This window comes from Phacochoerus africanus, chromosome 10, assembly GCF_016906955.1.
Source record: "Phacochoerus africanus isolate WHEZ1 chromosome 10, ROS_Pafr_v1, whole genome shotgun sequence".
NCBI classification, from domain to species: Eukaryota; Metazoa; Chordata; class Mammalia; order Artiodactyla; family Suidae; genus Phacochoerus; species Phacochoerus africanus.
This window is the reverse complement of record NC_062553.1, coordinates 67,227,528-67,253,963: the sequence shown is the minus strand read 5'-3', so window position 1 is coordinate 67,253,963 and position 26,436 is coordinate 67,227,528. Positions and strand designations below refer to the sequence as shown.

General features: G+C 36.7%; 1 protein-coding gene across 1 annotated transcript; it reads right to left on the bottom strand.

Moving 5' to 3' along the window:
* On the bottom strand, positions 1-24,728 carry AMBN (ameloblastin). Its single transcript, XM_047798126.1, has 11 exons — positions 24,669-24,728; positions 11,399-11,467; positions 8,781-8,831; positions 7,176-7,223; positions 6,599-6,709; positions 4,951-5,187; positions 3,641-3,730; positions 3,324-3,383; positions 3,187-3,231; positions 2,429-2,473; positions 1-700 (listed from the first exon to the last, which is right to left on the bottom strand). Exons 1-11 carry the CDS (start codon positions 24,726-24,728, stop codon positions 155-157), a joined length of 1,362 nt encoding a protein of 453 aa, XP_047654082.1. The 3' UTR covers positions 1-154.
* Positions 24,729-26,436: the final 1,708 nt, after the last annotated feature.

The following is a 26,436-nucleotide window of genomic DNA, read 5'->3' as shown; positions in this document are numbered from 1 at the left end:
TACTATTTCTAGCCACTTGTATTTATTAATATGTGCTTAGCGCTTTTAATGCCTTTGCTGCAGAAGGGTAATAAGTGTTTTTGCAAAAAGATATACTATGGGGACAAAGCTGGGGAGCTTGTGCATACAGAAAGTAGCCGATATTTCAAGGCTCTCAGGGCTCTTGGAAACGCCACGCATCATGCTTAATCTGGGGCTGCTGGGCTTTGTTGCCTGGCATTGATGTATGCTCACTGTATGGGGTCACTGTGGAATCCATGGTCATTTCTTCCTGGAGACCCAGAGTTGTGGTCTCATCAGCACCGTAGGTCTCATAAGCATCAGCTAATCCGGGGGTCATCAGTGGGTCAGCATCTGCTGGGGTCACCCCGGGGGGTCCCCTGCTCCGCCCTGCAGGGCCTCTTGCCAGGTTGGGAATTTTGCCCTTTGGATTAGCAAGAAGCCCTCCGAGGACACCAGATGCTACCTCTGAAAAGAGAGCTGGGCTTTCTGGATCAGCTGTGTTGGCCTCCGCCGCTGGAGAGCCTTCTGCACCTCCTTCTCCCTTCTCGGGGCCTTTGGTTCCAGCAGCTGGGGAGTCAAACTCCAGAGTAAAGTCCCCACCCTTGGCTGAGTTGGGGGGCATCCCTCCAAGGTTGGGCCTCATGCCTCCAAATCCTGGGAACATGGCTCCATAGGCCAAGGGGCCTCCTCTTCCTCCCTGGAAAAAAACATTTACCAAAGACACTATTATCAAGTGCTGTTAACTGTATCATGCAGTTATATCAGGTCAAAATCACTGAGAAACCATAAAAAACCAATATGGAACAGGGACTTGACTGACAGCTTTGTATAAGCACATTTCTCACTGTACTAGCTTCTGCACTTTTCTGGATGGGGGTGCTCACTTCTTCAAAGTGAAGACTCTCTGAATTTCGAGTAAGCAGGGCAGAACGAAGTCTACAGGCAAATGTTAGTTTGAATTTAATTTTAAGAAAACAATAAGCAGCTGAAATGGGCAATACCATTAAAAAATAAACAAAAACAGATCCATTCCTGAGTTTGTTGAGCAAAGTTTTTTTTTCTATATTTAATTTTATTTTAATGATTTTTATTTTTTCCATCATAGCTGGTTTACAGTGTTCTGTCAGTTTTCTACTGTACAGAAAGGTGACCCAGTCACATGTACATTCTTTTTCTTACATTATCATGCTCCATCATAATGTTAAGCAAAGTTTTGAAGGATTTTGTCAATATCATTTCTCACTATCCTCCAAATGAGTGAAGCCCCATACAGTGTTTTTCGCTTTCTAATTTTCTTCTTTCTTTTAAAAGAACATGTGTAAGAAAAAGAAGCTTGGTATTGCTGGAGGAACTGAAATATTTTCTTTCTGTGGACAGTTGAAATTCTAGAACTGACCTTGTTTCTTTTTTTTCCCTTTGTTGCCAAAAATATCAGGGCCAAAATCTCGGGCTACTTAACAGCAATTGTGTATGGCCTTGTAACTTGCATATCTGTATTCTCATTTCCTCATAATTTTGACTCATTTTAAATTCTGTCTTCAATTTTTTGGGGTTATGGTTTATTGTGTTTTTTGTAAGCTACAGGAAAATCTTTTAAGAATGAGGCAGAATATAAAACAGTTAATAAAAATTATAAAATGATGATTAACACTTGTTTTTTTTTTTTGTCTTTTCCAGGCCACACTGAGGTTCCCAGGACAGGGGTCCAATCAGCGCTACAGAGGCCGGCCTACATCAGAGCCACAGCAATGCGGATCCGAGCCGTGTCTGTGACCTACACCACAGCTCACAGCAACACTGGATCGTTAACCCACTGAACGAGGCCAGGGATTAAACCCACAACCTCATGGTTCCTAGTCAGATTCATTAACCCCTGAGCCACGATGGGAACTCCTGATGTCAGATTTTAAAGTAAAGTGATATGTGTAGATAATGACAACAGAATAAGAATATGCTTAACTTGTTAATATATCTTGAGTTTTACACTAATATAATTTTAAACTTAGTTAACTTTTTTCTTTTTGATCTTTCAATTTTGAGGTCTAAATGATTTGCATTTTCTTGAACCTGTATTGAGGGCTTAAGTAGTTTGAGAAGGAATGGGAACTCTATGAACTATGTGTATGTTTTTTGGTTTGAAATGTTTGCTGTTCATTAATGGTCGATTTTCAAGAGTTTTCTCCTGTGCTCATATTCAAGAAATGGGGCAAAATCCTATGTGCAAGAATGGTCATCACTCAGAAATGACTATATAGGAAATGTGATGAAATCTTTTCAGGCTGCTTCAGAATCAACTTTTGATTTTGGAGTGGAACAGCCCAAGTCCTGTGCTGTATATTTAGCTACATTCATGGCCGATGCCTCTTGTAGCCAGTGATTGTCCTCCCTTGGCTACTATTTAAGAAGATGTTGAAACATTACTCACCGCCATTTCTTCTGAGCTCAGGATGCCAAGTCTGGCAGGAGCGTTCTGCTCAAGAAGAAACACTGCATCATATTAGGAACCAGCATCTGATTCCTGTTATCTTTGAAGCTACTCAAGACAAAGTTAAAAGTCATTTGGTCTTTTCTTAAGCTTAATATTAATGCTGTGTCCAGAAGCAGAGTAAATTGGAGAGATGAGTTCTTATTGAAGAAATGTAGCCAGTTTGGATAATTCAGATAGAAAATTTACCTTTTCTTTAATGCTGGTGTGTGTGTGTGTGTGTGTGTGTGTGTGTGTGAGAGAGAGAGAGAGAGAGAGAGAGAATGCCTGGCCAGAATTACCTGAATAGGAAGTGTGCCTCCTTGCCATTTCAGTTACTAACTTAGACATTCAGAGATATGGAATCTATTGTGTAAGACCTGTGTTTTATAATAGTATAGCTTAAGACAGCTTAATTAAAATGGTGCTTTTTTTTTTTTTTTTTAATTTTTAGGGCCGCACCTGAGGCACATGGAAATTTCCAGGCTAGGGCTCGAATTGGAACTGCAGCTGCTGGCCTACACCACAGCCACAGCCACGCAGGATCCAAGTTGTGTCTGTGACCTACAGCACAGCTAATGACAACACCGTATCCTTAACTCACTGAGCAAGGCCAGGGATCAAACCCACATCCTCATTGCTATTAGTTGGGTTCATAACCTGTTGAGCCACAATGGAAGCTCCCTTAAAATGGTAATTTTTATAGGATAAACACTTACCAATTGATTTGCTCCGTAGGACATGTAAAACATTCCTGGATAAAGCTAAATATAAATACAATAATCATCAAAAAATGCGTTTCCCAAGAGAAAAACTTTTAAGTAAATTATGAAGTGGTATTATAAAAAAAACTTACTGGAGATGGCTTATCTTGTGGCACTGGTCCCTGAGATATCAAACGGGCTATTGGAAACATCTTTAAGTGGTAGAAAAGAGAATAAGCAATTTATATTTGCTATAACAAAAGGCAAACTTCCCATTACAGCCGTTTCTGAGAGTTATGTGAAACACATTTTCAGATGGAATACTATGATAAACAACTATTTAGTAGTTAAGAAAACAAAGGAACCCATTACACTTCATAGTCATAGATAAATGGGGCAATTAAAAATTTTTATTCTTCTTTCTGAAGGTATAGAAATGTATTTCCCAAAAAAGTGTCTTTGTACTTACCGATGGATCTTGTGGATCAGCAAAATCCAGTCCTGGTAGCTGCATCAGAAATATCAGAATTACTGAACAATCAAAACGGACAAAGTGTAACATTGTAAATCAGCTCTACTTTAATTTAAAAAAAATGTGAAAAAAAGAAAAAATAGGCAAAGTGAACTGTCAAAGTTCTTATTTATGATTATGACAAAGAAGTCTAAAACGAGTTTCCCTATTTTTACTTTCATTTCGTCTTAGTGGGTACAACCTAAGAGATTACAGTTGCCCTTTACTGACATGACTCAAATGTGTGGCTGGGAGATGGGGCATGTCTGTCATGAATTTACTTTGTTTTGTAGAATAGAAAGTAGTGGATTTTGGAATCAGAGCATGCCAGCTTGATTAGGAGGCTAGCTCTGCCACTTAATTTTCATGTAATTGTGGGAAAATTGTATAATCTCTCAAAGTCTGTCTTTTCTTCTTCTTCTTCTTCTTCTTTTTTTTTTTTTTTGGTCTTTTTGCCTTTTATAGGGCTGCTCCCGTGGCATATGGAGGTCCCCAGGCTAGGGGTTTAATTGGAGCTGTAGCCGCCAGCCTACACCAGGGCCACAGCAACTTGGGATCCAAGCCGCGTCTGCAACCTACACCGCAGCTCATGGCAATGCCGGATCCTTAACCCACTGAGTGAGGCCAGGGATTGAACCCGCAACCTCATGATTCCCAGTCGGATTCATTAACCACTGAGCCACGACAGGAACCATGTCTTGTCTTTTTTTTTTTTTTTTTTTTAAGGGATGCTATTATCTATAGGATTGAAATCAGGACGATATGGGGGAATGTTAAATGCTTGCGACATACTGGTTACATGGTACCTTCTTTCCTGTCCACTGCTCTTTTCTTTCTATTATTATAAGATATTTTTGCTTGATTCTCTTCTCTACTACCCAATAGAGAAAGAAGAATGCAAAAATACTTCTCACAATGCTGATGGATCAGTTACTCTTCTCAGTCCTTCTAACACCGAAAAAGAGCCTGATGATAGGAAGCCTGAACTTCTCTGGGCTGTCCTTTTTCCTCTGAAAACTTTCATCTTTTACAACTAAGAAACCAATTTTTATAGGGGCAGGATCTTTTAGAATACATGCCCCATCTTAGAAGGCAAAGGGCAGGAATGGATATTCATGTTCTTCTCCCAGATATGTCAATAGTATGAAAATGTATTTATACTTTCATGCATTATGCTTAAAGCTCTGATTATTTAAATGTGCTCTGAAAATTGGTTCTCTTTTATTAAGTTAGTGGATGACCCCCATCTGACTTCTGAGAAGAATTACCTCGGCCTCTGGTGGCTTTTCTGATGGTGCCACCTGCTGCTGAACCATTGGCCCCTCTACTTGCTGCAAGGGCGGATGTCCCTGGTAAATTGGAGGCTGAGGTACTCCCTTCTGGACTGGGTTCTGGATGGAGGTTACGACAGTGGGCTGGAGGAAAGGCTTCTGTCCCGGCTGTTGAGGCTGCAAGGATGGCTGCGATGGGAGAGGTGGGGGGTGCACAGGCAAAGAATATTCATACTGCAGAGAAATTTGAAAGGAGCGTCAGGAAGCGATGGCTCACTGAACTGTGGTGTCTAGAATTTCTACAGCAAAAGGGCTTGGGAAAGTTTCTAAGTAGAAGAGAGTCTAGGGGAATTGTTTTGGAGCTGTGTGACATAGGAAGTATCTCACTTAAAGTCAGTGTTATCTGGGCAGTCTGCCTCCCCTACTTCCTTTGGGACTGACTGCCACTGCTCACAGAGATGTGAAGCTAAATGATCTGGGTAGAATGAGTCACTTCCTCCTCTCTGTCCCCTGAGCTGCCTCTGCTTATCTCTATTTTACCACTTTCTCACTAGATTGCAATTATTGTTATAAATCTTTGTCTCTTTGTCAACAGAGAGAAAATAATATATCTTATTTATTTTTCTAGCCCTAGAACTTAACACAGTTCCTAAGAAGTGCCTGGCCCATGATAGATAGTATATTTTTTTGAGTTAATGAAAGGAAAAAGGGTAAGTAAATAAAGTACCAATCAAATTCCTGAATCACGAGTTCATTTTAGAAACAATCAAGTAGAGAAACAGTCACCATTAGCATAATTTACTAGCCCACTAAATGTGGTGTGGTGAGTAATGCTGCTTATTGTAGAAAACCATCTGTTATCAGGCATTCTGATTAAAACAATCGTGTTTTGTTGCTCCTCTTTGAAATCACCTGTTGTGTATGCCTCCCTCCCAAATAGGTTTCAAGCTACTGAAAGTGGCTTAGGGGTCTCACAACAATCTGGCTGTACTTTATCTCTTCAACTACTGCCCATCTCCAAACTCCTTACCCCTCATTCATTACTTATATTTCACAGTTTAGGACTTTGTAATATGTGGTCTTGTCTTATTCCCTAATCAGATGTGGAATTTCCTAAGCCTTGGAGCCATTCTTGAATGCCTTCACTCTCACTCCCAATCTACTGTTTGGTTTATGTATTTATTAGGTTAACTGATTGATATATTTATTCATTGTTGTAGGGTTCATAATGTCCTAACTAGGACTTTGGCAATATTTTAAATATGTCTTTGAGTAATTATTTAAGGAATCTTGACTAAAATCAAGTATTTTCCAGGATGTAGCCTGCTTTTATTTTGAGGATACTTTATCTATTGTTATTGTCCATATTTTTATTGACCATACAGGTCTCTTATATTTTGAAGGCCATGTCTCCCTATTTGAAATACATATAAATAAATGTACAAATGGGTGGAAACTTGGGAGCATTTTATTTTAAATTTTCCTAAACCCTAAAACAGTTATAGCTTTTGATTTGCTGTTATTTGGGTAATTTTTTTACTCATTATTATTACCTACTTGTGGTTAGTATAGGACAACTTAGAGAAGGAAAGTAGGGAGTATTTTAGAGCTTGAAGTTTCAGACAGATTGATGAAATTAACTTACCTGTTGAGTTTCATGTTCCCTTGGTCTCATCCATTGGAAGGAGGAGTGTGGTGGAAGGAGACCATGCATCCACAGAGAATTAAATGATTTCCCAAAGCCAAATCTTGAATACTAAAGACATGGAGAAAAAAGTATGCTTGAATTTCGGTGTTGTCTTAAACTTGGTTTCTATTTTCTAGAAAATCCAGAGTGTAGAGATTTTAATATGAATTTAATATGAATAGGTACATCTTCCAACAGACTTGCTTTCTATTCTGAAACAGCCCACGGTATTCCCATGAACTTATTTGCTATTTAACTTTTTAGGTATTCATATTTTGGGTTGTATAATAAAATTGATATTGCAAAAGATAATTTTTTTCTTACTAAAGAAAATTCAACATTGTTTTTATTTTCTCCTGTCATCCTATCCCAGGACCTTATTTTGTTTTAGGTTATCTTAATTACTCATTTGGTCTTTCAATATTTAGGATGTTGCTTATTCGCAAATAGATTTTATGAATTATAGTGCTGCTGCTGGTATCACTACCACCATGACCACACATACGCAAAAAGAAATATTTGAAGTCAAGGTTACCTGAGAAAGCATGTTTAGTCCCTGCAAACTTCCCAACTGTCTCATTGTCTATAAAGAAAAAAAGGTGGGTTAGTGTTTGCCATATATTTTCTTTTTTTTGTATGACACAATTTATTTCTCAGCATATGGTAGTGTTAGCACAAAGTTTGAGGTGGGTCAGTTTTTTTTTTTTTTAAATTGAATCATTGGAGTATAGTTGACTTACAATGTTATATTAGTTTCAGGTGTATAGTAAAGTGAATCAGTCCTATATATAAATATATCCATTCTTTTTTGTGGGTGAGCCAATTTGAAAAAATAATAAGATACAAACCATCACTAAAAAGGGGAAATATTTGCTATAAAATAGTGAGCTTGCTTTTTGTCTTTAATTAAAGAGAGAAAATATCACTTAACATGGAGGTCATGTTGAAACATGGGAAAATAGCTCGTTCAACTAAAATCTCAATGTAATCATGAAGACATTGTTTCATTGACTCTTTTTGTCCCATTTAACTTACTTTGCCTTTTACAAATTTAGCCCAAAGAGAAATTTGAAAAAAACAGGCAACCAAACCAAACCAAGTCAAAACAAAATAACCCTGCCTCCTTCCCAAATAAAGAAGCCCTCAAACTAATAAATATAAAATGCTGGGGAAAATGACAACTATCTGGATAGATGGTCAAGAATGCTGCCAATTTTGGGAGTCCCTGGTGGCCTAGTGATTAAAAGATCTGGCATTGTTCCTACTGTTGCTCAGGTCACTGCTGTGGTGTGAGTTTGATCTGTGGCCCAGGAACTTCTACATGTCACAGGCATGGCCAAAACCAAAACAAAACAAAACGCTGCCAATTTAACAGAAAGTCAATTTCATTTTTTCCTGGGAAGAGGTTTAGAGTGCTTTGAGTTGAGTTTAAACTAAAAAGTAAGAAAAAAACCACCCTCAATGAATTAGCTTCCATGTGAAATAAGCATCTAGCACATTACAAGTATCAATTGCCTTCAGATTGTTATGATACAAATACATTTTGCAAGGCCTTGTGAAAAATATGTAATTTCATAAATATTTTTCTTTTAATAACTTTATATCTTCTACAGATATTGTCAAACATACCTCTTTTGCTGGGAGTTTATAAACAGAGTGTACATTAGTTATGAACTGCAGAAAGACAAACACAGGCCATGCAGGAGGTACCATAGTGCAGAGTCCATAGGACATAGCACTGAGTTAATGCTATTTACAGTCCTCATCAACAGTTACATTTTATAAGGTAAATTTTCTTCATGGGAACTTTATCATATACTATAAGGAGAAGGAACTAAATATAAATAAACCATTTCTGACTTCAGAACAATGTGTTTTAATTAATGTATAAACAATATCTATTAGGTATTAAATATTAGTATTGCTTTGATTCATATACAGATATGTTTTAAAGACCAAAAACACCTGAAAGTTTAAAATTGCAGTAAAATTAAAAATGAGGCTCTAATAAATGTCATAAACTTCCCTGAAACTGCACAAGAAGACAGCCACTGACTTCTGGCTAGGAAAACAGAAACAGCGTGTGTATTTCTCTGTTATAAGGAACATACCAATGTAAAGATCATATGTAAATACATACCTCAAGGCTCAAACTAGCCACACCTGGGGTTCCAGGTTGCCGAGGAAATGCCTGAAAGGAAATAGGAATAATTTTGTTTTCTCTCTCTCTCTCTCTCTCTCTTTTTTTTCTCTCTGATGAAAAACTTCCTTACCCACTGAAAATACAAAGCTATACCTGTACATGAGGGCCTACTGATATTGGTTTATCACCCTAATGACTTGAGCTTCTGGGTAGAATAAAGGAATTTAGATTGTTTGGGTATTACCATAATATTTAATAATTTTGTTCACAGAAATCATCTACCCTTTGCCTGCCTCTTAGGGCTATGTTGCTTTAGAAGCAAAATTTGATTTAGTTTGAAAGTTACATTGAAAACAGAAGAGGAATGAAATAAAGCAACAAAATAGAAAACTAACAACTAAACTTAAATATTATCACATAGAAAAGCAAAGGGAACAAAATCAAACTCAATTTTCTTGTGAGTTTGACAAATGTACATGCTTTGCTTTGTGGAATGTGGCGGGGGATCATGGCATTGGGTAAATCCATGTGCAAAACCTAACTTGTCTCCCATTCAAAGGGCTTCAACAAATTTTAGTGAAAGTTTACTTTTTTAATTTTTATTTTTTCTTCTTTTTGTTTTAATTTTTATTGTGAAAGATTATTTTATCTGTAAATCTGTTCACCTGTGTTTATATTTTTGGGATCATATCAAAGGCATTTTTTTCTTAAGTAAAATACTATTATACTTAATGTGTTCATTTGAAAATTGTTAAAAAGTAGATTTTTTTTTCTTTTTTTGGATCACACCAGCCGCATATGGAAGTTCCCAGGCTAGGGGTTGAATTGGAGCTACAGCTGCCGGCCTACACCACAGCCACAGCTGCTGGCCTACACCACAGCCACAGCAACGTGGGATCTAAGCTGCATCTGCGACCTACACCACAGCTCGTGGGAATGCCGGATCCTTAACCCACTGAGTGAAGCCAGGGATTGAACCCACATCCTCATGGACACTCGTTGGATTCCTTTCCACTGCACCGAAACGGGAAATCCCCCCTTCACTCCCCCTTTCTTTTTGCTTTTTAGGGCTGCACCTGTGGCATATACAGCTAGGTTTTTAAAGTGTAAGATATTTTCATTTCTAAGCCAATCCTTATTAATATGCATGAATATAAGTGGGGGGAAAAAACCCAGAAAATGCAAGAGAAGAGTAACAATTAGAGTATATTAGATTTCAAGGGTTTTTGGTTCTTTGGATATTCTAAGGTCAAGGGGTTTTAATGCCTTCCTTCCTTCATTTAAACCACAGATATTTTTGGAGCCTCTAGCAGTCTCTAGTAGAGCCTTTTTTCCTCTTATTGGCCAGTACATAAATAAAGTAATTGGGACAGATTCAACTACAGGACAAAGTATACTTTGCTTTCTGTTTGGTCCAAGTCATGAATTAATGAACAATATTGACATGAATGTAGGTGGACAGAGGATACCTTTCCCATGAGGAAGTAAAGGAGAAGAACATCTGATTTGGTAGGTGGTCAGTTGGCAGTTGTCCTCTTCCTCAGACTGGACCTGACCGACACAAGTATGGACCTTTATAGGTTCCCAGAATGTCAAGCTGTTAGATGGATGGTGATGGCTGAGGTGGCACCAATGTTGGTATCATATAGAAGTAAGCTAAGATGGCAGCTTCAGTTTTTCTCTCATTTAATATTCATGTTGAATAATGGAATAGAAACTTTTATCTGCAGAATGGAGGTTTTTCATCCTTGTAGTCAGTTTTCATCACTCTTTCCCAAAACATTTTAATTTTAAGAGACCCAAACAGCTAATCCTCTGTATCAAGAGCTTAAATATTTTGAATTTCTTTTTAGGCCACCTATGAACTCCTTAAGACAAGTCCATGCCCTATTCATCTTGGTGTATCCAGTGCCAGCATGTTGCTGGGTATGTGGTAGGTACTCAGTCAATATTTGCCAAATGCCTATTGCAGCTGAATGAAGTCTTTGTGTCAACAGAATCACACGCTATTGGCTGGACTGGTTCAGTGCTCAAAGGATTGTATTTGTATGAAATCATCTCAATATGTGACAGAGGGGACCAGTCGTGGGACTGTAACATAGAGTTAGCCCCATTGCCATGGCATGTTTTGATTTAAGAAACTTTAGCTCTCAGTCACACAATATCTCCCCATAAGACAAATTTGTTGGTTAATTATTAGCTTCAAAATGGAGTTACTTAGCTCATAGCTAATATTGTTCTTTTAAAATTGAGGAAGAAATACTTTACTTTTTGGAGAAATTTCCTTCTTCCACTTCAGTGTGATAGTGGTAGCAGGTAGTTGATTATAAATTTGTGTTTTGGTATTGTTGGAGACCACATACATCTTTTAATTCTGAATGGATGGAGTAAGACTTAGAAGTTGTCTTTGGAATATTTAAAAGTTCTGCTTGAATAGGAAAATTATATATTTGCTATTTTTTTGGGGGTAGTAAGGAATGACATCTGGGCAACTATGACTTTTGACTCAGTGGGATGATACCACTGGATTGACTCAAGTGAGTTCATTTATGGACACTCAGCCACATCCTTCAGGCAATGTCCCTACTAGGGCATCCTCTGCAAGACTCACTTACCGGCACTGCAGAACTCATTTTCAGGAGGCACAGGATCAGTACCATGTCCTTCATTTTGAAAAGTGGAATCTGAAACAGAGTTGGATTGGAGAATTAAATCAGATGAATTTTTATTTAGGATTGGTTAAAAGACAATATTTCCATGAATCAAGTCTCTGTTCTTCCAATACAGATAGATTTGAAACAAAAACAAAATAATTAACTGATGTGTATTTACTAGTTTTTGGAATGAATTGGTAAGCAATTAAAACATTTCTAAATACTTAAAAAAAAAAAAAACCAGAGCTACCACTTAAATGAACATGTGGGAACATCTCCATGAATATTCTTTAAATGCTGTTTGATTTCATAAAATAAATTATGAATTTAAAAATCCCTTCCACTATGTGAAATTTTGGTCTACTAAGGTGATGATTCACAGGATTTTATACTTTGTTTCCCTCCAGAGTAAATTTTGAAATGCATTTTAAATGTAATACAAGCAAAAATCATTATATAACAAACCTTTCTGTGCAGATACAAAGGTATGCAGTTCTATGTTGAGGTTATCCAGGAAACCATGCCAAAATTATCTTTTTGAAATAAAAATGAACTGTATTAATTTCCTTTGATATTATTGGAAAATACATCTCAAAATTGAGTTTTCCTCTTTCTAAAATGAATTATCTCTTTAGATCTATAAATTCAAAAAGCTCTTTATTCTCACATGAACAGAAATCTGACTAGTCAAGAAATTTGCTCAACTTTTAATACTTTTCTAAATTAGGTACTGTCACTAATAACCACAAATAGTAAAAAAAAAAAAAAAAGTCTATAGATAAGTCTTTTTTTCCTCAGCTGGAAGGGTATTAGACATGTCTGCTCTGGAACATGCTAATAATGGTTTTATAATAAGCTATTCAGGTTCCGACAAATGAAGATAAATCCTCCTTATAAAGCTGCCTGGAGATAGGAAGAAAGAACTTATAGGAATCACATGGAAATCATAAAATCACATTTTACCTTCAATGCTGGCATGCACAGTGCTCTCAGGGCCTGGTGATGCCAACCAAGATAGCTCTAAGAAAAGAAGATTAAATTTTTTTTCTGGACTGTAGCCTGGGACTCACTCTGTATCTCTCATTCAAGGAAGACTTGAAACCTTTATTTAAAGTGCCAATCCACCAATCAAAGTTAAGCTAAGTGGAGGAAAAAAAACGCAACAACTCTGCTCCTGCAATTAGCACACACCCTTTTATTTCATGCGAGGACATTGGCCCAGTAGAGTCTCATTACTTTTAATTGTAACTCAACCCCTGTATTTATTCAGAGAACGCGATTGCAGGGAAGACAGTAAAGGAATAATGAACATAAACTCTGAAGACAGTCATTTTAGTGAGCTGGGGAAAATATATGTGAAATAGGCAAAATAAACCATTACCTGTTTTATGCAGGCCTTTTTTTTTTTTTTTTTTTTTTCATCTTCAGGCAAACTAGTGACCCAGAGCCAGTATTCTCAAGATTTTTACTTTCATGTTTGTTGTGGTAAAAGTAATTCTCCTCCCTTCCCCTAACATAGACTCAGTCTAGAAGGAAACACCAAAATCACTTTCTGGATGTGGAAGAGAGGATGAAAATACTATATGGATAATGAGTATGTTATAATTTTTCTCTCAAATTTCCTAGATATTTTCATTTCTGAAGATGAGGAACTAGAGATAGACAAAATTTTGCAGTAAATTTCACTTGGATGCTCCTAAAGAATCACCTCAGGTAAACCTTTAATGCATGTTCTTTCAGAGTGAGAGGAATATAAACCAGAACATTCTCCGTGAACCAGTCAAGTCAATGACTGCTACTTTCAGTTCACGCTTGAGATAGAACCATTTTTAGGCATTTAGTATCAAACAGGTTAGTAAGTCATAGTTCTGTCACTTTAAAGGCCAACATCCACATGAAAGGGGTTTTCTCCATGAACAAATAAAACATCTTGGGTGTAGACCGAGCTGGGTTACTTTTGTTATTTTTCTGCCCCTTCTTGTCTTTCCAAAGGTATGATTTCAGATGTGGTAGAGCTAAGCATTTAAGATTAGTTTTTTAAGAAGCGATGATGAGTCAGTACACTCTTTAGGGAAGTAAAGATCTTGACAATTACAGGGAACATAGAGGAAACTGGTATTTTGGCAGAGAGATTTCTTCAATCCCACGTTAATCCTAATGGCTTCAAATAATGTTATCTAAGAAGCTGTCCCTGAAAAACTCCATTTCCCATTGATAGTAGAATTATTTTTAGGAGGCAAAGAAATAAAGGAGGCGAGCGTTTTGTAAATAACGAATGTTTTTGAAGTGAAAAGCATTATTTTTGGTCTCTTTCTCTCTCTGTCTCTTTCTTTCTTCAAGTTCTGGTGCTTGATCGTGCCCCTTGATCCCTCTGAGCCCCACTTTCCTCTATAATATAACGATAATATTTTACTTTTTATTACTTTTTTATTAGAGTATAGTTGATTTACATTATTCCTTCAATTTCTGTTGTACAGCAAAGTGGCCCAGCCATACATATATGTACATTCTTTTTTTTTTTCTTCATAGTATCTTCCATCATGTGCCAGAGGCTTGTTTTGAAGATTTGGTGAAATGTTGAAAATACAACATCTTCTATACCGTGGCTGCTCAGTAAATGAGTTGATTGTCCTTTGTGTGGGAGAAACCATGTGAAACATGGGACCATGGAGACACTGTCTGTCTGTTTGTGTGTGTGTGTGTGTGTGTGTGTGTGTGTGTGTGTGTGTATAAGAGAAAAGAGAGAGAGAGATAGGAGGAGGAATACTGGCAGTTAGGGCCATGACTGCAAGGAGGGTAGAAGAGGATCTGATGGAAGGCCTTTCTGTTGATTCTGTGGGATTAAGCTTCTTAGGGGATCATAGGGAAATGGGGTGTGTGTGGAGGTGTCTTTTATGGTTTATAAGCATGATCATGACATGCTAATAATGATGTTTTTGTAGGATTCATATGTTCCATCTTGCTCCTAAGCCAAATATCCAATATATTATAAGTGATATTGCTTCTAACTTTTTAAAAAAATGTGCTTCACACTCAGTCCTAGGGTTATTGTTTTTTGGATATTTACCTGTTAATTTCTTTCTCCTTCAGTTTCCTGCATACCAGCACCAAACTTACCTTCCTAGAATGTTGATTTCAGTATTTCACTGCCCCACTCAAAAACTTCTTAAGGATCCTTAAGGCTATAATGTAATATTCACCCTCTGTAACCAAACAGTCAAATTAACATTTTAATTCACCTTTCCAATTAGATCTCCCACCTTATGTGAGATACTGTGCATTGATGTAGTGATAACGATTGTTCTGATCTGTTGAAGCTCGTTTCATATTGCATATAGTACACAGTTTTTTATTTTTGGGTTATGTTACTGAGAAATTTAGTAAATGTAATCTTAATACATCCTATGAAAATGTTTTAAGTACAAAATTCTAGAAATTAGTATGTGAATGTATTTCTGATAGTGACTGTAGGTGTTAAGGAAACTACTGCAGCTAATGGAAACTTTGTAATGTTGATCAAGACTATAACTATATAAAGAACAACCAGAGGCCCAATTAAAAAAGACTCTGTGTCCAGAGTACAGCAAAAGTAAAAAATCTCAGAATAACAGAAGTTCTGAACACCTGAGAGGACACATGCCACGGAATAAGTTATAAAGAAAAATGTAGAGAAAGAAGTTAGTATAGTAACTGAGAGCATAGCTGCTTAAATCCCCCCTGTGACATTTATCAGTGACACTGGGTGAGCTATTTAACTTGAATATATATATATTATATTCTTATAAGAATTTCATCTGTGAAATGTGATTTACCATAGGACAGCATTAATTTCATTTAATTTAAATAGAATGCTGAATGTAATGTGCTCAGCACACTAATATGAAGAAAATATTTACATGACCATGAATTATTATTATTATTATTATTGAAATAAAGAAACTTATATGTTGAAAGTTTGCTTCATATTAGACTGTGCACCTTGGCTGTGGCTATTCCATTTACCAATGGGAACTATAGCAACTAACTAAAATGTATAGAAATGATTTTGACTGTATATTTGTCAACTGCATGTGACAAAACATGAACTTTGATTTTTGCTTTGTTTGGACACATGGTCCTTTCAAACTTCTACTTCAGCCAGAATTATGTAGTTATTCTTCCCGGAATAGGCCATGGTTTTTCTCTTCCTGGGTTTTGGGTGAACCTTTCTCTCTGCCTAGATTCTTTCTCATCTCTTCACAACTTGTTTTTAAAGTTCTATTCAAATTTTACCTCTTCTGTGACTTCTTCCCCCACTATTCCTTTTCTCTGTGATTTTCTCTTCTCTGAATTCCAAATAATTGTCAGTCAGTTGACAGTTGTTGCATGGTGACAGATTGCTTGCTATAGAGATTTTGCATTTCACCTTGTATGGGGGCCTCTAATTTTGGGGATATGGTTTTCATGTCTTTTCAACCACATAAAACACTCCTGTGAGATCAGAAATCACCTATCCTACTGAGTTGCATCCTTTGGTTCATCCTTTGGTGCACATTATAACAAGTAGTATTTGGATTGTATTTACTGTGGAAGGTATTATTTTAGTGTTTTACATGTGTTTTTAATTTATTTAATCCTCATAAGAATTTTATGAAGATACCATTCACTCCTTTCTATATGTGATAGAACTGATCTGTAGAGAGGTGGAATAAATTGCCTGAGGTGACATTCAAGTAAGTGGTGGAACCAAACTTTAGATATAGGCATCTTGCTTTTATGCACTATGCTAAAATGAATCTATCATCCTGTGGCAGATGACACGGGCCAGTCGTTGTCAGATATGAAGAAATACAACACAATATACTTGTCTGTAGGGAATTTATCAACTATTTACTCAAAGGAGAGAGATCCACAAAAATAGTTAATGAAACATACAACAAACCAACAATAATTTAATTAAAAGAACATATAATATCAAAAGCATAGTCCTACATGGATTAACTGCTAAAATAAGAAGGCTGCAGAGCAGTGATTCTTAATAACAGATGATCTTGCCACTTAGGCAATATTTAGAAATCTCTAGGTAAACAGGGGATATTTTTGGTTGTCACAGTTTGTGGGCAGGAAAGAGGGGAGGAGAGATTTACCTGGTATCAGGTGAGTAAAGGTTAGAGATGCTGCCAAATCTTACAATGGACAGGATAGGCCCCTTCCTTCCACCAAAAAAAAAAAAAAAAATTATTATTAAGCCCCAAATGCCAACATGGCAAGGTTGGGGAATTCTTCTGCAGAAGAATTTTATAAAATTTTTGAGGCTGGAGACATATTTTGGGGCTTTGTAGTCAGAACGGATTCATGTTGAGCCTTGAAAGAAGGATGAGATTTGACAAGATGTTCAGCCAATAGCTGGTGACTGAGTGAATTAACAAGTATTAAGTTTTCCAGGGAAAGAATCTAATGGAGTGTCATGTGTTGAGCTTTAGTGGAAAGGAAAAAGGGCAGAGGGTATAAGCATGTCAGGGAAGGCCAACTTTTAGAGCTGATTTTGTATGTTAGAATAATAAAAGCAGTAATAAAAGTTACATGGATCTTATTGTATAATATATAATATTAATAGCTTATTTTTACTGGCCACTTACCATACACTAGATGCTGTGCTTTATATTCCTTATCTTAAATCATCTTCATTAACCACCACATGAGATAAGTACTGTGAAAACTGAAAGGAAAACTATGTCCTTTCAGAGTTAATAAGTAGCATAGCTGGGAGTCTATCTTCAAAGGCCATGCTCTGGACTTCTAAGATCACCCATATCCATTGTTAGTGCTTAGTGTTTTTGGGGCTCATAATCATGCTGGTTTAGACTAATGTTTATATCTGATTTTTAATTTGTATAAAAAAATGGATAATCAATTTTCGTGAAATCTGTCGATAACATCATTACCATATAGTTCTACAGCATAAAAATCAAATTTGATTTATTTTTTTCCAGCTAATAGGAGAGTAAGAGTTGTTTTGAAAACTGCAGAAAATATCAGAAAATAGTATTTTTATTGGTTTTTGTTTTCTCATAATCAAGAAAAATAACCAGAAAAATAAGATTATCATGATAATGATTGTATAAATAAAAAAGAGAAACAAATTAGACAGGATTTTACTACTTTACCAACTGTTTTTTCTCTTACAGTACTTATTCATGTTGGACTCATATTTAGCATAGTTATGATTTTAGTGTAAGTATAATTTTGTATTGGACTTTATGCTCCATAAATATTAATATGTAGGTATAGAGATAAATATTATATTTTGAGTTGCTTGGGTAATAGCTTCTCAAGTTGATGCTTAAGATTCTTATACTTTTTTTTGGTCTTTTGTCTTTTGAGGGCCACACCCGCAGTATATGGAGGTTCCCAGGCTAGGGGTCTAATTGGAGATGTAGCCGCCAACCTACGCCAGAGCCATAGCAACACAAGAACTGAGCCATGTCTGCTACCTACACCACAGCTCACAGCAGCGCTGGATCCTTAACCCACTGAGCGAGGCCAGGGATCAAACCCGCATCTTCGTGGATACTAGTTGGGTTCTTAACCACTGCGCCACAAAGTGAACTCCAAGAGTATGCATATTTTATGACTCTTGAAAAGTATTGCTGATTTATCCAGCTTTATATGTTACCAACAATTTGCGTATGCCAGTTCACTTGCTAGAATTTCTTCCTCTAATTAATTTTCTCCCATAATTCAATAGGTGTAATGCAATTTAATTTTTTTTTAAAATGCAAGTTTAATTTTTTTTTGTTTTTTCTTGTTTTGTTTTGAGGTATAATTGACATATAACATTATATTAGTTTCTGGTGTATAATGTAATGATTCAATATTTGTTTATAGTCACTTCAGTGGCTAGTTAACATCTTTCATCCTACATGATTACAACATATATTTTTTCTTGTAATGATAGCTTAATGTTTTAATTTGTATTTCCTTGATCATTATCAAGGTGAAATATTTTCCTCACATATTTATTTTCTAACTATATTTCTACTTTTGGTAAATTGTTCATGTTTTTGCCCCAAGGAAATTGATATTCTTATGAACTTGTATGTGTTTCATATATATCATTGGGCATATATTATGTAGCATTTTGTGTAACATGCAAATTAATCTCTTGCCATGTTTGATGTAAACTTTTTGGTAGACATTTGAAAAATATATGATAAAATGCCTTCTATGTAAATTTTTTTTTTCATAGTAATTTCTTACTTAGTGTGCTTCATATATATTTATTGGAGTCAGGTTGAGCTCATTTTATGCCCCACTTTCCTTTCCTTGCATGGGGGATTCCAAAATCACATATCTGAAAACTCTTACAATGAACAAATTTGTCATTAGTCCTTTACAAGCAAAGGGATTTGTGACAAGTATTTGTAATGGATACAGTAGTTTTTGGCAAATCGCCAAGTAACATCCCCACTTGCTTGCTATGTTAACATGATGATTCATTTGTATCTCTTCTGGCTTATTATCTGCCAGCTGATACCCATTCAGAAGGTCCTGCTTCAGAAGGACTTTGGAAGAATGAGAGATTTGACCACAAGTCAATATAGAACAACTTCACGTGCTGACCTTACACAATAATATATGAGTTAGTTTTGCAGTAGAAACAACATTTCTACTGTAATTGTTTTTACTTTGCCCAGGAGAAGCCTCTGGTGTAAATAACTGGAAAGCAAGGGAGGAAACATGTCTTGTGCTAGTCACTTAACTCCTGAGTTGGTTGAAGATCCTTATTAAAGTGTCACTATGAACAGACCATCATATTAAATTTAGTGATGGAAAAGAGAGACACCCAAGCTCCTTTTCTTCAAATAATGTTACAGTTGAAGAAACCATACATTACATTGATACATGAGCTGACATAAGCTTTATTGTGAAAAATCTGGGAGTTCCCATCTTGGCACAGTGGTTAATGAATCCGACTAGGAAACATGAGGTTGCGGGTTTGATCCCTGGCCTAGCTCAATGGGTTAAGGATTGCCATGAGCTCATTGCCATGAGCTGTGGTGTAGGTCACAGGCAAGGCTTGGATCCTGCGTTGCTGTGGCTCTGGCCTAGGCCGGTGGCTACAGCTCCAATTAGACCCCTAGCCTGGAAACCTCCACATGCCGCAGGTGCGGCTCTGGGGGAAAAAAAAAAAAAAGGATAGTGAATGAAAGCAACTTTGTTCCTTAAAAAAAAAAAAAAAAAAAAAGGATATAGAATATAGTGTGAGAGATGCTTTCATATTGAAGGACTGACTTATGAAAAGGAAGGAAATGGTTGCATGATGGTGAAAGAAAAGCAAATTGGCTGAGGTTAAATGATACTAGGGAATCTAGTGGAAAATGTATCCAATTGGTAGGATATGTGATGTGATCATGATGTCAAACATACTGAACCTTAGTTTTTTCCATTTGGAAGATGGATATGGTAATAACTGCCCAGAACATTGAAGAACTTAATTTCTCTTCCTTTGTTTTTTTTTTTTGGCCTATAAGTTACTTACAGCCAAAGGTTAGTATCATGAAAATGAAAATTTTATCCCAGCTGTTGATTTTTTCTGTTCTCCATGATGTAAAAATCTGATATTAGGATACATACATTAAAAAATTTAATGTACGTGGAAATAATAGATTATATTTATTAAGTTTTTTCTACGTTCTAGGTCTTAGACATTTATTTCATTTTATCTGTATAACAACTCTATCAGGCAGGTACTATCATTATTGTCAATCTTTTATTGATAAAGAAAATGAGTTGAGTGAGGTTAAGTAATTTGCCCCAAGTCACACAGCTAGTAAATAACATTCTGAATTCAACCCAGATTTGTCTGACATTGAAGCCAGATTGCACCAAAAGATTAAAAAGTTCTCAATGGAAAGTAACTGAATATTACAAAGAAATTATTATTCATTGGATTTTGAATTTTATTGCAGCTTAAATGAGAGGTGGAGGAGTTCCTCTTGAGGCTCAGTGGGTTAAGGATCCAGCGTTGCCGTGAGCTGTGGTATAGGTCGCCAACGCAGCTTGGATCACCTGTTGCTGTGGCTCCAGTGTAGGCCAGCGGCTACAGCTCCGATTGGACCCCTAGCCTGGGAACCTCCATATGCAGCGGGAGCGGCCCAAGAAATGGCAAAAAGACAAAAAAAAAAAAAAAAAAGAAAGTGAGAAAGAACGAAAGGAAGGAGGAAGGAAGGGAAGAAACAGTATTGAGGTTCCTCAAAAAACTAAAAATAAAGTTATCATATGATCCAGCAATTCCACTGGTAGCTATATAATTGGAAAAGAATGAAAACAATTTGAAAAGATACATGCACCCCCCCATTCATAGCAGCACTACTTACAATAGTCAAGATATGGAAACAACCCAAGTTGCCTGTCGGCAGATGAATGGATAAAGAAGACATAGTATATACATACAGCAGAACATTATTCAGCCATAAAAAAAGAATAGAATTCTAGCATTTGCAACAATGTAGATGGACCTAGAGAATATTATGTTTAGTGAAATAAGTCAGACAGAGAAAGACAAATACCATATGATACCACTTATATGTGGAATCTAAAAAAATAATACAAATGAATGCATTGCAAGACAAAAACAAACTCACAGACATAGAAAACAAACTAGTGGTTACCAAAGGAGAAACGGTGAGCAGGGGCAAATTCAGAATATGGGATTAAGAGATACAAACTACTATATATATAAATAGATAAGTAACAAGGATATATAGTATAGCACAAAGAATTAAAACTATTATCTTGTAATAACTTTTAATGAACTATAATCTGAAAAAAATACTGAATAACAATGTTGGACACCTGAAAATAATATAATAGTATAAATCAAATATACACAAAAAACAAACAAAACCAAAATAAAACAGCATGTACAGATTTTGGAGTCATACTATCCTGAATTCAAATTCTGATATGATTATCAGATACATATCTTCGACAAGTTTATGTCTCAAAGCCTGTGTTATCATCTCTCAATATAGGAATAGTAAGGCTTATTTAACAAAGCTGATATGAGGGTTACATGATACAACATAGAAAAAGTTCTGTTCATTGTCTATCACTTAGCAGACATTTAATAAATGCTACTTCCATGTTTCCATACTATCTTCCTCCACTATAATGTGAAGATCAATCCAGTTTCACATGCATCTCAGAAAATATAAGTGACTCCAATGTCCTCAGACACAATACAGAAGGTGAAAGATCTTCCCTTTTACACCTTGAGTAAGGACAGATCTGCCCCTTCATCTCAGGTAGATCTGTCTGGAGTGCCCAGAGTGAGAGATAGTTTATTTATACAATAAGTCATTTATTTTAGAAATATTGAGCCCTGTTATATTGGGCTACATGTCTACAGAGGAAGAGCTGTGGACTTTGGACCCAGACTATATTGGAAATTGGATTCTACAATTTGCCTGCATGACCTTGAGCAAGTTGTAAAAGCTTCTTGATACTCATTTCCATATCTAAAGAGTAGGAATCATAACAATAGCTGCCTCCTGGGGTTATTATGGGGAATCAATGTAGTAACATAGGGAAAGTACAGGCATAGAGTAAGAGTAGACCCTAATAGATAGTGTTCCCCTTTCCTTCATATTCTATGCTAGATTTTATTCTATCCTGCAAAGCACAGTGCTACAATCAAGAGACAAACACATCTTGCTGGTTTAAAGAGCAAATATGTGTGCTTCATCATGTGTACTTCCTCTGTTATTTTTCTTACAGTTTTGTACCTCTCTGCCCTTCTGTGTTTTAACCAGAAATACCGAGACAAGAGAAAGAAAGAGACAGGATCTTCCTCTTGTCTTAAGAAGAAATCCTGGCTGCTTTCTGAGAGAAGTTGTTCTTATATTTGCAGTTCAGTTGGTTTAGAGTCCTACATTTTTACATCAACCAAACATTACCTTGCTCTATCCAAAATTCAGTAAAATCCTCCAAATCCTTCATCCCTGGGATTCTCAGGAAATTTTTTTAATGATGTGTCATTAAATGTGACACTACAAAATGCAATGTCTCAGAGTCACAATAAGATTCCTCGGTCATTACTATAATCCATTTCTGTCTAGAAATAGTTGAAATTTACTTCTCAAAAAAAAGTAAATCTGAAAGAAGTAATTATGTGAAACATGTCTTCATATACATTATATAGCAGTATTGCTCCATTCACGGAGGGTATCAGAGAATGAGCTATTCCATATAAGTAAATTTCAGATAAGTTTACAATTGGCCCATTTACTATTCCTTTCACCCCACTTACTTAAAATGAGCTCTAGAAAGCAGAGAAGAAAATGGAGATATGGAGAAAGGGCGAATGCCTATATTATGAATTTGGGGCAGTGTAGATAGTTTGATTAGAGAAGATTAGGCAAAGGAAGCACATCCCTGCCCAAGGAAGAAAACGTTGCTACGGGGCGCCCCCTTCTCCCCATCCAGGCTGGTGTGTCAGATATTGCAAGATTATGGCATATGGTCTTCAGCAGGAGGGGTAGAGCTACAGATGGTGGCTGCAGAGGTTTGGACAGAGAAGCTTTGAAATTATAGGTAGCTTGAGTGGAAATTTTGTGTGGCTTTTTAGTCTAGTTATTGACCTAAAACTGAAAGATTTGAAGGAATTTGGTTCTAGCAGTGTTTGGGACTTATTGAGCGTTTGGGGGCATCTATAAGCCTTTGGAATGTGTCAAGAAGTGTCTCAGAAAAAAGAAGACAAGGAATTCATTGATGCAGTTTGCTTTAAGTTCTAGTTTTAAAAGAAAGGGGAGTAAAAAGAACCTCTACACTGTCATGGTTTGTTAAGCCACCTCTCTGGAGAAGGAAAGGAGATCATAATTCTAGATGACCAAAGCCGTGTGTATCTACCAGAATTTGCTTGTGCTCACCCTAGAAACGGATAAAGGAAGAAATTCCAACACATTTCATTATTTTAGAGACAAAATTTTGGTCTATAATTTTACCTCTATGCTTCTTACACTAAAAGATAAAAACATAATTTAACTTGTTTTTAGTAACACAGTGATTTTTTTTTTTTTTGGTCTTTTTAGGGCTGCACCTATGGCATATGGAGGTTCCCAAGCTAGGGGCTGAATCAGAGCTATAGCCACTGGCCTATGCCACAGCCACAGCAACACCAAATCCGAACCACGTTTGCAACCTACACCACAGCTCATGGAAACACCAGATCCCCAACCCACTGAACGAGGCCAGGGATCAAACCTGCATCCTCCTAGATAATAGTCAGATTCGTTTCCGCTGAGCCACAATGGGAACACCAACAAAGGGACCATTTAAAACTTCCATTTCTATTTCAAGAGGTGCTTCTAAGGCAGTGAGAAATATTAGGTTCTGGATCAAGCATCCTCAGTCTGTTTTTAATGTTTCTGTTTTGTTTATTTTTATTTGTTCTTAGTCTCAGCTATTATTTCTGGTGACTATGTATTTCTAAAATTAGAAATATTTCTCCTTTCTGTCTTATTTTTTTATGATCTGAAAATAATGAAATGATATTTATTTGAACTGTAACTCAAATAAGAACAAAAAGGAACAAAGAAAAATCTCTTATAAGTGCATAGGCTTTAGGGTTATATGCTCTCTGTTTTGGTGGCTTTGAAGAGAATTTTTTGTTCACTTCTGAGTTCTTGAGTAGGTTCCAGATGCCTACATTTAAAGACAAATAATCTTCTAATTAAATGCACTAGATAAATGTTATGCCACCTTTGCTTGATTCCTTTCATTCTGTCACACCCTACATACACTCAGTATATTTTACCAGATCTACCTTGAAAAATACCCAGAGTCCAGCCATGTCTACCACTTCCACTATTACTCTTGTAGCCCAAACCACCACCATCTATTGCCTACTGCAATCTCTCTGAAACTACACTAGGCTTTTGCCTTTGGCCCCCTTCACGCTATGGAACCCAGCCAGAATGGTCTTATAAATATATTGTCAGAACGTGTTCTTCCTCTGTTCAAACCCCAGTGGTTTCTTACTTCCCTCAGAGTAAAGCCAAAGTCTTTACCATGAGCTATGAGATCCTATATGATTTCATTCGCTGTGACTTTTTCTCATCCAATCCTTTCCAACCAAACCTGGTCTCCATCAGTGGTCTTTAAACGCCACTGGGGGAAACAAACAAACAAACAAAAAACTCTCTGCACTGGCTGTTTCTTCTGCATGGAACACCCTTTTCTCAAATACCTCTATGGCCTTCTCCCTCACTTCTTCCCCAGATGACCTCTGCACAGTGAAACCTTCCATGGCCACACTCCTTAAAATTTTAATACATACCCTCAACAATTCCTATGCTTGTTTCTTTTTTAATTTTTTCTCCTTGGCACTCATCACATTCTATATTTAACCTATTTGTCATATTTATTGACTGTTTCCCCCACTAATAGGTGAGCTCTGTGAAGAGTTTTGTCTTTTGTTCACTGTCACATCTCAATGCCTGGTACACATTAGATGTTCAGTTGTCAAATGCATAAGGGAGCAATTTCAATCTCTCTCTCTGTCTCTCTCTGTCTCTGTCTCTGTCTCTGTCTCTCTCTTCTTATGGCTGCACCAATGGCATATTGAAGTCCTCGGGCTAGGGGTCAAATCAGAGCTATAGCCACCAGCCTATGCCACAGCCACAGCAACATGGGATTCCACCTGCATCTGCAACCCACACCACAGCTTGGGGTAAAGCTGGATTCTTAACCCACTGAGCAAGGCCAGGGATAGAACCCACATCCTCAGGGACACTGTATCGTTCTTAACCCACTGAGCCTCAAGAGGAACTCCTCCACCTCTCATTTAAGCTGCAATAAAATTCAAAATCCAATGAATAATAATTTCTTTGTAATATTCAGTTACTTTCCATTGAGAACTTTTTAATCTTTTGGTGCAATCTGGCTTCAATGTCAGACAAATCTGGGTTGAATTCAGAATGTTATTTACTAGCTGTGTGACTTGGGGCAAATTACTTAACCTCACTCAACTCATTTTCTTTATCAATAAAAGATTGACAATAATGATAGTACCTGCCTGATAGAGTTGTTATACAGATAAAATGAAATAAATGTCTAAGACCTAGAACGTAGAAAAAACTTAATAAATATAATCTATTATTTCCACGTACATTAAATTTTTTAATGTATGTATCCTAATATCAGATTTTTACATCATGGAGAACAGAAAAAATCAACAGCTGGGATAAAATTTTCATTTTCATGATACTAACCTTTGGCTGTAAGTAACTTATAGGCCAAAAAAAAAAACAAAGGAAGAGAAATTAAGTTCTTCAATGTTCTGGGCAGTTATTACCATATCCATCTTCCAAATGGAAAAAACTAAGGTTCAGTATGTTTGACATCATGATCACATCACATATCCTACCAATTGGATACATTTTCCACTAGATTCCCTAGTATCATTTAACCTCAGCCAATTTGCTTTTCTTTCACCATCATGCAACCATTTCCTTCCTTTTCATAAGTCAGTCCTTCAATATGAAAGCATCTCTCACACTATATTCTATATCCTTTTTTTTTTTTTTTTTTTTTTTAAGGAACAAAGTTGCTTTCATTCACTATCCTTTTTTTTTTTTTTCCCCAGAGCCGCACCTGCGGCATGTGGAGGTTTCCAGGCTAGGGGTCTAATTGGAGCTGTAGCCTCCGGCCTAGGCCAGAGCCACAGCAACGCAGGATCCAAGCCTTGCCTGTGACCTACACCACAGCTCATGGCAATGCCAGATCCTTAACCCATTGAGCTAGGCCAGGGATCGAACACACAACCTCATATTTCCTAGTCGGATTCATTAACCACTGAGCCATGACGGGAACTCCCTCTCTTTCTCACTTTTTAAAGTAAGTTGATTTACAGTGTTGTGCCAATTTCTGCTGTACAGCAAATATACTGTTTTCCATAGTGGTTGTACCAATTACATTCCCACCAAAAGTGTACAAGGATACCCTTTTTCCATATC

What these genes read in the sequence shown, in the direction of transcription:
- AMBN (XM_047798126.1), bottom strand. Translation starts at nt 24,728, where the DNA reads ATGGAAGGTTTCACTGTGCAGAGGTCATCTGGGGAAGAAGTGAGGGAG. An exon ending in CACAAGATAAGCCATCTCCA is followed by an intron (nt 3,232 to 3,323) that starts GTAAGTTTTTTT and finishes ATTTATATTTAG; the next exon opens with CTTTATCCAGGAATGTTTTA. An exon ending in CCTACGGAGCAAATCAATTG is followed by an intron (nt 2,474 to 3,186) that starts GTAAGTGTTTAT and finishes CTTCTTGAGCAG; the next exon opens with AACGCTCCTGCCAGACTTGG.